General features: G+C 32.1%; 1 protein-coding gene across 1 annotated transcript in view; it reads left to right on the top strand.

Moving 5' to 3' along the window:
• The first annotated feature begins 13,632 nt into the window (after positions 1-13,632).
• LOC106467417 (brain-specific homeobox protein homolog) overlaps positions 13,633-14,473 on the top strand; it is a 26,489-nt gene continuing 25,648 nt past the window's right edge. Inside the window, exon 1 of the mRNA XM_013927767.1 lies at positions 13,633-13,861. Coding sequence (XP_013783221.1) covers positions 13,633-13,861 — 229 coding nt within the window. The remainder of the gene's footprint in view (positions 13,862-14,473) is intronic.

Raw genomic sequence — 14,473 nt, 5'->3', positions numbered from 1 at the left:
AAATGAAGAGGATGATTACAATAGTTAAACCAGTTAAAAGATCTAACATTTGGTATTAGTTAAAACGTTTAAACCTCTAAAATTTTGTATTACTTAAACTAGTTTAAAGCTCTAAAATTTGGTATTAGTTAAACTAGTTAAAAGCACTAAAAATTGATAATAGTTAAACCAGTTAACAGCTTTAAAAATTTGATATTAGTTAAACGAGTTAAAAGCTCTAAACCTTGGTAATAGTGAAACCATAGTAAAATTTATGATTTTAACCAGTAAAAAGCTCTAAATCTTGGTAATGGTTAAACCAGTTAAAAGTTATAAAACTTGGAAATAGTTAAACCAGTTTAAAACTCTAAAACATGGTAATAGTTAAACCAGAAAAAAGTTCTAAACCTTGATAATAGATAAACCAGTTAAAAGCTCTGAACCTTATTAATAATTAAACCAGATAAAAGCTCTAAACATTGCTAGCAGTTAAACCAGTTCAAAGTTATAAACCACGGTAATAGCTAAACCTGTTAAAAGTTCTAAACTTAGGTAATAGTGAAACCAGTTAATAGCTATAAACCTTGGTAGTAGTTAAACCAGTTAAAAGCTCTAAACATTGGTAGAAGTTAGACCAGTTAAAATCTCTAAAACTTGATATTAGTTAAACCATTTAAAAGCTCTAAACCTTAGTAATAGTTAAACAGTTAAAAGCTCTAAACCTTGGTAATAGTAAATCCAGTTAAAAGCTCTAAACATTGGTAGAAGTTAGACCAGTTAAAATCTCTAAACTTGATATTAGTTAAACCATTTAAAAGCTCTAAACCTTAGTAATAGTTAAACAGTTAAAAGCTCTAAACCTTGGTAATAGTAAATCCAGTTAAAAGCTCTAAACCTTGGAAATAGTTAAGCCAGTTAAAAGCTCTAAACATTGGTAATAGTTAAACCAGTTAAAAGCTCTGAACCTTGTAATAGTTTAACCTTTTTAAAAGCTCTGAACCTTGGTAATAGTTAAGCCAGTTATATGCTCTAAAACTTGGTAATAGTTAAACGAGTTAAAAGCTTTAAACATTGGTAGTTGTTAAACCAGTTAAAAGCTGTAAACCTTGGTAATAGTTAAACCAGTTAATAGCTCTGAACCTTGGTAATAGTTACACCACTTAAAAGCTCTGAACCTTGGTAATAGTTAAGCCAGTCAAAGCTTTAAACCTTGGAAATAGTTAAACCAGTTAAAAACTCTAAAGAACGGTAATATTTAAACTAGTCAAAGCTTTAAACCTTGGAAATAGTTAAACCAGTTAAAGCTATAAACCTTAATAATAGTTAAACCTGTTAAAAGTTATAAACCTTGGTAATATTTAAACGAGTTAAAAGCTTTAAACATTGGTAGTTGTTAAACCATTTAAAAGCTCTAAACTTTTGTAATATTTAAAAGAGTTAAAAGCTCTAAACCTTGGTAATGGTTAAACCAGTTAATAGCTCTAACTTTTGGTAATAGTTAAACCAGTTAAAAGCTCTGAACCTTGGTAATAGTTAAACCAGTTAAAAGTTCTAAAATTGGTTATAGTTAAACCAGTTAGAAGCTCTAAACCTTAGCAATAGCAATACCAGTAAAAAGCTTTAAAATTTGAAAATAGTTAAACTAGTTAAACTCTGTAAACCTTGGTAATAGTTAAACCAGTTAAAACATCTGAACCTTGGTAATAGATAAAACTTTTAAAAGCTCTGAACCTTTGTAATTGTTAAGCCAGTTACAAGTTCTAAAACTTGGTAATAGTTAAATCATTTAAAGTTCTAAACCTTGGTAAAACGTAAACCAGTTAAAAGTTCTAAACTTGGTAATACTTAAACCAGTTAAAACACCTAAACCTTGGTAATAGTTAAACCAGTTAAAAGCTCAAGAATCTTGGTAACAGTTAAACCTGTTAAAAATCTCTGAACCTTGGGAATAGTTAAACCAGTTAAAAGATCTAAACTTTAGTGATAGTTAAACCTGTTAAAAGGCTCTATAACTTGGTAGTAGTTAAAAGCTCCAAATCATGGTAATAGTTAGACCAGTTAAAAGCTTTAAAACCTGATATTAGTTAAACCAGTTAAAATCTTGGACCCTTGGAAATAGTTAGACCAGTTAAAAGTTTAAATCCTCATATTAGTTAAACCAGTTAAAATCTCAGACCCTTGGAAATAGTTAGACCAGTTAAAAGCTTTAAATCCTCATATTAGTTAAACCAGTTAAAATCTCAACCTTTGGAAATAGTTAAACCTGTTAAAAGCTATAAACCTTGGTAATAGTTAAACAAGTTAAAAGCTATAAACCTTAGTAATAGTTAAGCCAGTTAGATGTACTAAAACTTACTACTAGTTAAACCAGTTAAAAGTTCTAAAACATGGTAATTGTTAAACCAGTTAAACGATTTAAACCTTAGTAGTAGTGAAACCTGCAAAAACTCTAAACCTTCGTAATAGTTAAACCACGTAAAAGCTCTGAACCTCGATAATAGTTAAACCTTCTAAAAGCTCTGAACCTTTGTAATAGTTAAACCAGTCAAAGCTTTAAACCTTGGAAATAGTTAAACCAGTTAAAAACTCTAAACAACGGTAATCTTTAAACTAGTCAAAGCTTTAAACCTTGGTAATAGTTAAGCCAGTTAAAAGTTCTAAAATTTGGTAATAGTTAAACCAGATATACGTTCTAAACCTTAGTAATAGTTAAAAATGTTAAAAGCTTTAAACATTGGTAGTAGTTAAACCAGATAAGTATTCTAAAACTTGGTAATAGTTAAACCAGTTAAAAGCTCTAAACCTTGGTAATAGTTAAACCAGTTAAAAGCTCTAAACCTTGGTAATAGCTAAACCAGTTAAAAGCTCTAAACATTGGTAGCAGTTAAACCAGTTCAAAGCTCAAAAACTTTGTAATAGTTAAACCACATAAAAGTTCTAAACCTTGGTAATAGTTAAACCAATTAAAAGCTCTAACTTTGGTAATAGTTAAACCAGTTACAAGCTCTGAACCTTTGTAATATTTAAAAGAGTTAAAAGCTATAAACCTTGGTAATAGTTAAACCAGTTAAAAACTCTAAACCTTGATAATAGTTAAATCGGTTAAAAGCTCTAAACCTTGGTAATAGTTAAACCAATTAAAAGTTCTATAACTTGGTAATAGCTATACCAGTAAAAAGCTCTAAACCTTGGTAATAGTTAAAACAGTTAAAAGTTCTAAAATTTGGTTATAGTTAAACCAGTTAAAAACTCTAAACCATGGTAATAGTTAAATCAGTCAAAGCTCTAAACCTTGGTAATAGCTGTACCAGTAAAAAGCACTAAAATGTGGAAATAGTTAAACTAGTTAAACTCTGTAAACCTTGGTAATAGTTAAACCAGTTAAAACCTCTGAACCTTGGTAATAGTTAAAACTTTTAAAAGCTCTGAACCTTTGTAATAGTTAACCCAGTTAAAAGTTCTAAAACTTGGTAATAGTTAAACCAGTTAAAAACTCTAAACCATGGTAATAGTTAAATCAGTTAAAAGCTCTAAACCTTGATATTAGTTGAACCAGTTAAAAGCTCTAAGCCATGGTAATAGTTAAATCAGTTAAAAGCTCTAAACCTTGGTAATAATTATGGCAGTTAAAGTTCTAAACCTTGGTAATAATTATGCCAGTTAAAAGTTCTAAACCTTGATAATAGTTAAACCAGTTAAAAGCTCTAAACCTTGGTAATAGTTAAACCAGGTAAAAGTTCTAAACCTTGTTAATAGTCAAACCAGTTAAAAGCTCTAAACCCTGTTAATAGTTCAACCAGTTCAAAGCTCTAAACCTTTGTAATAGTTAAACACGTTAAAAGCTCTAAATTTGGGATTAGTTAAATCAGTTAAAAACTCTAAACCTTACTAATAGTGAAGCCAGTTAAAAGTTCTATAACTTGGTAATAGCTATACCAGTAAAAAGCTCTAAACCTTGGTACTAGTTAAACCAGTTAAAAACTCTAAACCATGGTAATAGCTATACCAGTAAAAAGCACTAAAATTTGGAAATAGTTAAACTAGTTAAACTCTTTAAACCTTGGTAATAGTTAAACCAGTTAAAACCTCTGAACCTTAGTAATAGTTAAAAACTTTTAAAAGCTCTGAACCATGGTAATAGCTATGCCAGTAAAAAGCAGTAAAATTTGGAAATAGTTGAACTAGTTAAACTCTTTAAACATTGGTAATAGTTAAACCAGTTAAAACCTCTGAACCTTAGTAATAGTTAAAACTTTTAAAAGCTCTGAACCTTTGTAATAGTTAAGCCAAATAAAAGTTCTAAAACTCGGTAATAGTTAAATCAGTTAAAGTTCTAAACCTTGGTAAAACTTAAACAAGTTAAAAGTTCTAAACCTTGGTAGTAGTTAAACCAGTTGAAAGCTCTAACCCTTGGTAATAGTTAAACCAGTTAAAAGCTCAAAAACTTGGTAATAGTTAAACCTGTTAAAATCTCTGAACCTTGGGAATAGTTAAACCAGTTAAAAGATCTAAACCTTAGTGATAGTTAAACCTGTTAAAAGGCTCTATACCTTGGTAGTAGTTAAACAAGTTAAAAGCTCCAAATCATAGTAATAGTTAGACCAGTTAAAAGCTTTAAAACCTGATATTAGTTAAACCAGTTAAAATCTCGAACCCTTGGAAATCGTTAGACCAGTTAAAAGCTGTAAATCCTGATATTAGTTAAACCAGTTAAAATCTCAGACCCTTGGAAATAGATAAACAAGTTAAAAGCTTTAAAACCTTATATTAGTTAAACCAGTTAAAATCTCGGACCCTTGGAAATAGTTAGACCAATTAAAAGCTTTAAATTCTGATATTAGTTAAACCAGTTAAAATCTCAGACCCTTGGAAATAGTTAAACAAGTTAAAAGCTCTAAACCTTAGTAATAGGTAAGCCTGTTAGGTGTATTAAACCTTACTACTAGTTAAACCACTTAAGAATTATAAAACTTGGTAAATGTTAAACCAGTTAAAAGATTTAAACCTTGGTAGTAGTGAAACCAAAAAAAGCTCTAAATCATGGTGATAGTTAAACCAGTTAAAAGCTCTAATCCTTGGTAATAGTTTAACCTGCAAAAACTCTAAACCTTCGTTATAGTTAAACAGGTTAAAAGCTCTTAACCTTCGTAATAGTTAGACCAGTTAAAAGCTCTAAAACTTGATAATAGTTAAACCAGGCAAAAGCTCTAAACTTTGGTAATAGTAAATCCAGTTAAAAGCTCTATACCTTGGAAATAATTTAAGCCAGTTAAAAGCTCTGAACCTTGGTAATAGTTAAACCAGATATAAGTTCTAAACCTTGGTTATAGTTAAATCAGTTAAAAGCTATAAACCTTGGTAATAGTTAGACCAGTTAAAATCTCTGAATCTTGGTAATAGTTATACCAGTTTAAAGCTCTAAACCTTGTTAATAGTTAAACCGGTTAAAAACTCTAAAACTTGGTAATAGTTAAGCCAGTTAAAAGCTCTGAAGATATGTAATAGTTAAATCAGTTAAAGCTCTAAACCTTGGTAATAGTTAGACCAGTTAAAAGCTCTAAACCTTGGTTAAAGTTAAACTAGGTAAAAGCTCTAAACCTTGGTAATAGTAAATCTAGTTAAAAGCTCTAAACCGTGGAAATAGTTAGGCCAGTTAAAATCTCTAAAATTTGGGATTAGTTAAATCAGTTAAAAACTCTAAACCTTACTAATAGTGAAGCCAGTTAAAAGTTCTAAAACTTTGTAATAGTTAAACCAATGAAAAGCTCTAAACCTTGGTAATAGTTAAACCTTTTATAAGCTCTGAACCTTGATATTAGTTAAACCTGTTAAAAGCTCTAAACCATGGTAATAGTTAAACCAGTCAATTCTCTAAATTTTGGTAATAGTTAAACCGGTTAAAAGTTTTGAAGATATGTAATAGTTAAATCAGTTAAAGCTCTAAACCTTGGTAATAGTTAAACCAGTTTAAAGCTCTAAATCTTGGTAATAGTTAAACCAGTTTAAAGCTCTAAACCTTGGTAATAGTTAAACCAATTTAAAGCTCTAAACCTTGGTAATAGTTAAATCAGTTAAAGTTCTGAATTTTGGTAATAGTTAAACCAGTGAAAAGCTCTAAACCCTAGTAATAGCTATACCAGTAAAAAGCTCTTAACCTTGGTAATAGTTAAACCACTTAAAAACTCTAATCCTTGGTAATAGTTAAACCAGTTAAAATCTTTAAATCTTGGTAATGTTCAACCAGTTAAAAGCTTTCAACCTTGGTAATATTTAAACCATTTAAAAGCTTTAAACATTGGTTATAGTTAGACCAGTTAAAAGCTTTGAATATTGTATTGTTAAACCAGTTAAAAGCTTTAAACCACGGTAATAGTAAAACTGGTTAAAAGCTCTAAACCTTGGGGAAGAAAATGCAATAGTTTATCATTTGCTAATTTCATCGTTTCTAGTGATTTCGGTCATAATCTTAATAATGCCTCACGAATTCTGGCCGCCTATGAGAAGTCTTAGGCTAGGTGTTGTGGGCAGAGCACAAATAACCCATTGTGTTTATTTGAGCTTAATTTCAAATAAACAAATTTAGGCTAGGTCTAAATAGATATATTGGGCACTATACAAAATGTTCATTCTATCAGCCTTTGTAATTCAGACTAAATCTCCAAAAAAAGTTTAAATATTGCACAACTTAATCCAACTTACAAAATGAAAAGTTTATTTTAATTTATATTACAGGAACTTTTAAGATAAACAACGTAGTTTTGATTAAAGGAAAGCTGAAATAGGACTTAGTTTTCACCGTTGAGAGACAAAAGTAAGGCTTAATTTTTCCCAGTTCTATAACAAACTTATAGCATCCCATTCACAAAGCATCGGGTATGAACTAGCATGGAAGTCATTATATATATATATACATATATTTCTAGCTAAAGGAAGTTTTTAGCAGTAATAATTTTGAAGAATAAATTTCAAACGAGACGTAAACTTCGTGAGACACGTATTCGAAAATGATACGCTTGGTTGACCAACCTTTTTCATTGGCTGAAACGTTTAGTGGTTTTTGCTGGATAGTTTGATACACACTGATACATTTCATATGTTAATTGCATGAGCATTGAACATGATTTCACGTGTATTTTGTTACTCCTAAATTAAAAGCTGAATATGGTTAATTGCTTATATTAATGATATATAATCAACAAGTTCTGCATTCGGTATTATCCATTTTTCCCTAGTCTAGTTTTGATTATAATAAATCATATGTTATATTCTTTCTTAAATCATCTCGAAACAATATTTATATTACTTTTATTCGTTTTATTCTAAACTACACAATAAGCTATCAGCGTTCTGTCCACCAGGTAAGCTACACAATAAGCTATCAGCGTTCTGTCCACCAGGTAAGCTACACAATAAGCTATCAGCGTTCTGTCCACCAGGTAAGCTACACAATAAGCTATCTGCGTTCTGTCCATCAGGTAAGCTACACAATAAGCTATCAGCGTTCTGTCCACCAGGTAAGCTACACAATAAGCTATCTGCGTTCTGTCCACCAGGTAAGCTACACAATAAGCTATCTGCGTTCTGTCCACCAGGTAAGCTACACAATAAGCTATCGGCGTTCTGTCCACCAGGTAAGCTACACAATAAGCTATCAGCGTTCTGTCCACCAGGTAAGCTACACAATAAGCTATCAGCGTTCTGTCCACCAGGTAAGCTACACAATAAGGTATCTGCGTTCTGTCCACCAGGTAAGCTACACAATAAGCTATCAGCGCTCTGTCTACCAAGTAAGCTACACAATAAGCTATCTGCGTTCTGTTCACCAGGTAGAATCGAACCCTGGATTTTAGCGTTATAAATCATAAACTTACCACTGACCTATGGGGGTCGTATATGTTGCACAAAAAAGCATTATTCATAACATTAAAACTAATTATCATAAATAAAACTAATATGTTCATCTATAGATGTTTTCATTACCTCGGATTGAAACAAACAAACACTTGTTTTGGTAATGCTAGGACTCGAGAAACATGTCGTAAAAAATTCTATACTAAACTATATAATTATCTTGCTAATGATTGTTACTTAAATTTACTTATAGTGATGATTTGGTCATGTTTGACCCATCCAAGATGTTTTTATGATGATACAGAGAGTTAAATCCACTTCACAAGAACAGTTTGTTCACGATAATACAGTTGCCTTCTAAAGCGCGAGCAGTGAGTAAAATGTTTAACACTTGCATATTTGGCTCGAGGAGAATTCCTAACAGGACAGGTGTATTTAAGTGTTTTAAAACACCAGTTCGATTTTCGATACCTCACTACCATAAAGGCTTGGTTTGGTCTGATATTTCATTGGTGGTAGTGTCCAGGGTCATTGATGAGGAGTGGAATTCTCCGAAACTAGTCTGGTTCACAGACGCACACCCCAATGAAAGAATAGACCATTCCAAGCTTTTACTTGTTGTTGAGCAAATGTTTAAACAACTTTATTTATTTAAGTTTGTCTAATCATTGCAAGTCCCACATGATGGCGTGATAAAAGCTATGCTTACAAGGGAATAAGGGTAATGTATATGAGTAAGGTTGTAACGTCAAAATAAAACACCATGTGAACAAGGATGTAATGTCTCAAAAACATATTATCACAAAAAAATGCAACAGGTAAAGCTGAAGCGCCAGAGAATATTGTTTAAGTCAGAAGCAAGCACAAGGTTTATTATATGTCAAAACTATTGGACAAATTTTGATTAACCGAAAAAACCAAACTCTTATGTAATGATTTTAAAATACAAGATTAATTTGGAATTTTCGTAGAGTTAGATAAAGCATGGTCAGTTTTGTACGTATATGCAAAAATTTAAAATATTTTAGACAGATTTAAAAACTAACTGGATGGTTATTTTGTGACTCGTTTTTCATCCTGATGTTTGGTTCAGAGAAATTTGAGAAAAGTCACGCAAAAGTCATAAAAAAGTAGTAGTTTAGCCGATGTAAATCAGTTTATAAACCGTAGATGTACTGATCTAAAACCAGGATAAATCCCAGGAGCCGATCTTTACCTTAATCAGTAGCTTCTAATGGTAGTGCTGTACATTTTTTGTTTTTTATTTAATTCTCTTTATCTATAGTTTTTAGAACCTTTATCTGAGAAGGAATGAAACAAATATTGATCCAGTTGGGTTTCTGGTTCCCATTTTCTTTCTACCCAGGGTTCATAAACGACTAAATACACTAATGTGACCAACCAAAGTATTGGTCGAAAATAACTGGAACAAAATTAGCCGTAATGATATATACATAACAGATATGCATTTCAAACTGGAATTTAGTAAGCGAACAAGATTTCTTCATCAGATAACATTTACGTCAGTTCGCGTGCATTTATTTTGTCAGCAAATATTAAAACGCTAGTTAATATAGTATCGGGTGATATGAGGCTTTTATTACGAACAAGTAGGCCCACATGTGTAATTACCTTCATTTTAACAACGGGAACTAAGCCTGCTTACCACGTTATTAAAAGCAACGAGCCAATGATTTGTCTATTAATGTTCATCAAAAAGTCGCTATGGAAACAGTATTTATGATAATTTTCCATAACAATAGATGATGAACAAGATAATTTTCTTCCTGTCCATTCTCTTCTCCCTACTTTCTCGGTTCGAGTCAATATTGTACAAGCTCCACGTGCTGGTAGCAACAACATGCCTTCTGATATATGACACCCCTTTTTAATGAAGTAAAATATACCCATTAAATAGAGTTATCTCTTTACGACAGGTTCGTCATATTAGCGAGTTTGGAATGAGTGATTAAAGTGTGTGTGTGTGTTTGTGCATTAAAAGTTTATGTACTGTGTGGTTTTAATCATACTATTTTCAACAAAATCGTACGTTATTTAATATAAGACGCTAAACGCATCAATATCTCAACATCCTGAACATCTTTCAAATATCACAAAATTTTTCGTATTTTCCGTGTATGTGTATTTGCTATGGCATAACACAAACACAAAACTAAACAATGAGGAATTAAAAAAAAACTTATAAAACACCTCAATCCTGTTGCCAAGAAAATCGAGAGTGGTACGAATGTTACACATACACGCACGCACAGCCTGATCCCTATTCATGCATTGTTGTAAAAAATCAATAATGTTTACTACAATTATATTATAAACGTACAGAAACAACAAAGCAGCTTCCTCAATATCATAACAATCAAAATCTTAGGTTATAGAACGGAGTTATGACGCTTACTACAAAGCATTTCAACCACACGTATATCTACCACCAAAGCTGAATATATGATCTTTATCAGTTTATATACAACCTCGCTGCATTCTTGTTTGACCTCGGGTCCAATTCTACACGTAACGAAGACTTACGCGCTGATAAGTAAGTATCATCAGCTTAAACACGATTTTATTTGATAAAGAAACTTCCTTTATTCCTACTTGACTTCACGTTCAATACCACTCTTACGAATCCACAAAAAATGTTTTTTGTTGTTGTTTTTTTTTTCTGGAGGGGTTTAAGGTAAACACAATAGAACTTGTTTGGATAAATAGTTCGGATATGCAAGACTAGTCATTTTATTCACACACACACAATTCGAAAATACACTATGCATTTGAATCTCGGTGACTATCTTGTACTTCGAGTATCAGAAACTAATAGCTATTAACCTTTAATGACGTTTTATGTGACATTAACACAGCCTCATTGTTCATGCAAGGCCACAGTTAACTTTACATGTATTGATCTATTACTTGCTGACGTGTTACTGGTGTCATAACACAAAATACTCCTGCACCATTCATGAAGCATGAGCAAATGACTTAAATCACCTATTATTCTCCTACTGAGTTATTGAAAAATATGGTCTATAAATGCAAGATATGATAAAGTAACATTTTTGTCAATAGCAAATTCTTAATAATGTGTTGTTTCTATTATTTAAACTATTATTCACTCACCGTTATAGATATTGCTGCTAACTGTCTATTGGACAGACACGCCAATAACAATAAGATAACCTACACAGATCTGTGTCGAACCAATGATGTTACAAAAGGCCAAGACATTGTTAGATCTCGATTTCTTAGCTCCTATAGAAAGTTTATCTAACAAAAGGAGTTACAGCTGTGGTGCAAGTGGCCGATGGTCAAGTTTCTATGGTCTTAGGTCTATTTTAATCAAAATAGACTTCTCGATCTTGGCAAATGGAATGGTTTTAATTCTCGTAATGGTTATTGAATTAAATTGAATCCTTTTGATAGATGTTTTGATGCATTTTTTATCGACTTTACTAATTGTACAACGTAGATATTTCGTCAATTCACAAGGTTGAACTTATGCCTTAAGAGACACGACTTCGTAATTTTGACTACTTTTATTTACGGTGTTGTTTCAATGTGAGGAGTGTCATTTAAAAGTTCTGATGTCAAACTACTCAAAATTGGCACGTCCAACAAAAAGGGCACTAACAGACTCTTAAATTTACAAGCCGATTACTATAGCTCAAGAATCCTGCCAAATTTTGTTCTAAATGACCAGCGAATTTACACTGAATCTTGTAGATTAGTAACCTTAGTTAGTTAAAGCAGTTGTCTTTAAGCAGAGCCATTGTTTCTTCAAAGTAGTTTCACGTAAATTAGTTTTGACAAACGTTGGAAACTCTTGAAGGTTACAAAGCTCTGGGTTATGTATACCCAATTTAATAAACTTGTACATTAGTAGAAACCGTGAGAACCTACTTTAAAACCTAACTAGTGAGAATCTACTTAAAAAACAACAACACAAAAAAACGAATATTTGAGAACCTGCTTTAAAAAATCTAACTCGTGAGAACCTACTTCAAAAAACCCAACATTTCAAAACATGTTTTAAAAAGATCTAACTCATCTGAAGATGCTATAAAATTCTAACTCGTGAGAAACTGCTTTAAAACAATCTAACTTTAAAAACCTGCTACAGAAAACTAACTCACAAGAAACTGATATAAAAACATAACTCGCTAGAAACTGCTATGTAAAACCTAACTCACGAGAACCTTCTTTTAAAATCTAATTCTTGATAACCTGCTGTAAAAATCTAATCCATGAGAAACTTCTATAAATACCTAACTCGTGAGAACCGGTTTTAAAAATCAAACTCTTGAAATCCTATAAAAACTAACTCGAGAAAAGCTGCTATAAAAAATCTAATTCATGAGAACCTTCTATAAAGACCTAGCTCATGAAAGACTACTATAAAAAATTAACTCGACAATAGCTGCTATAAAAAACTAACTCGAGAAAAGCTGCTGTAAAAAATAGAATTCGTAAGTAGCTTCTATAAAAACATAGCTTATGAGAGGCTGCTATACAAAACGTAATCTGCGAGAAATCGCTATGAAAAACGTAACTCGTAAGAAGCTCCATTAAGAACCTGACCTAAGCAAGTAAGAACTTCTACAGATCAAAAAATTGTACTAGATAAGCTTGTATAATAAAAGTTAGCAAACATGTTTAACGTTATTAACTTGAATGTTTTATTTTGGTAACGCGGCGAAGCTGTTGATCGAAGAGGCTTAAAAGCTCTAAATTAAGATTCCTTTGGTCTATACTTGCAACATTGAATGCACATGTACGACGTATGGTTATATTTAAATACGTAACAACTGCTACAGAAAAAATGGTATCGCAGACTGAATAGCTTCTAAGTTACCTAGATTAGAGTTGTTAAACATAGCTTGATTGGGTGTACAAATGATCACAGTTAGACAAACATCTGAGTCTTTTGGAAACCGAAAACAGAACCTCTGATCTTGAATGCTAAAACTTGGGGCACGACAGATAAAAAAATCTGTGTATTTCAATTTTACACTCTTTTCGGTATTTTTAATTTAGATAAAGTACGGTTATAATTACCTGCAACAAATATATTGCATGATGGCAGTTCAGGTAATTATACTTCATTTTCTTCAGTTTTGTTGCATGTTAAACAAATTACCAGTATATTCTGAGGTTATCACTTCAACAGCATTGTTTTCTGTGGCAAAAGCCATTGGATTCACGTAGACGTCATCCTTAAGTTCCGCCTTCTAAAATGTGACTGGCTAACAAAGATTGAGAAGGCGTGGCTTTTAAGGCCAACGAAATACGACGGAACCGAAAGATGCTCGTATAAAAATATCATTGAAATGGTTTTATGAGACCCAATTATCCGTACGAATAAAGCAAATGAACTGCTTACCTTTAGACACAGAGGTTTCCTTTTGAGCGAATATTTAACTATAAAAAGTCAGAAGAAACCATATTTTTCAAACGATTGGTTTCGGTCGTTTTGTGCGATTGTTCAATCACTCGGCTGACTCCCACGTAGATTGTTGTTCTTCGTTAACTCCGCTTGATTAAGCGAATACATAAGATACGACGCATATAATAGTTTTCCAGCTGTAGCTACAACTAGGAAATAAGAAGACATTACTAATTCCACGAACTATAAACTGCACGCGTGGTCTTATTTATTTAGTTATTTTTTTTCTTCATTTTGCAAATATCCTTTGAAACCAGGTTTTGAAGCCACAGTCACTAGGTGGTTGAAAGCTTGAAGATAACAACCCTTGATAGTTTAACAGGCTCAAAACAATGAACACATTCATGGCCCACTCTCAACATCGGCGTCCATCCTTTCTCATCGATGACATCCTAACTCCGAAGCCGCACGTTCCCCATGCCTTTACGGGAAGTTCCCAAATTACTTCCATCCCTGCATCAGTTCCCACGTGTCCTTTGTACGCCGCGCCGTACTTCTCGCCAACAACTGCCGCAACCTGCCACTATCTCGGCAAGGCTCTAGAGCACAGTCCCTTGATTTTTTCCGCTGCAGGTAAGTTTAATTTAAGTTATAACTTGAGTTTCATACAATCACTTAGTAAACTGCATTAAATTAACACGCATAACTAGTACACGAATGACTGCAAAACTCGGTTTCAGTTGGGATTTTCTATGTTTAACCCGTTCAGTTCAGTTTAAGTTATCTTACAGCACTAACGCTTAATAATAAATAATATGTCTCATTAGCTATCATGTGATTAGCAAGATCAATGCGAGAAAATTGTGTCAAAAAACTTACCAGACTGGAAGATGGTAATAGAAATATGAAATATCGTCAAACTGTAAGCAAATCAGCTCTACACTCAGATGATAGTTTTGTTGGTCGTAAAACTTTGAGACAAGAATTTAAAATATAAAGACTTTGCTGCCGGTGCTCAAAGTATATAGAGTCTCCAACTAAATGTTGGAGACATATTTATAAGACTATAAGTATATAGAGTCTCCAAATAAATGTTGGAGACATATTTATAAGACTATAAGTATATAGAGTCTCCAACTAAATGTTGGAGACATATTTATAAGACTATAAGTATATAGAGTCTCCAAATAAATAGTTAGGTAGACTATATTTATAAGACTATAAGTATATAGAGTCTCCAAATAA

The sequence above is a fragment of the Limulus polyphemus genome, unplaced genomic scaffold (assembly GCF_000517525.1).
Source record: "Limulus polyphemus unplaced genomic scaffold, Limulus_polyphemus-2.1.2 Scaffold2606, whole genome shotgun sequence".
NCBI lineage: Eukaryota > Metazoa > Arthropoda > Merostomata > Xiphosura > Limulidae > Limulus > Limulus polyphemus.
Note: the sequence above shows the minus strand (reverse complement) of the source record. Positions and strands in the feature narration are given on the sequence as shown.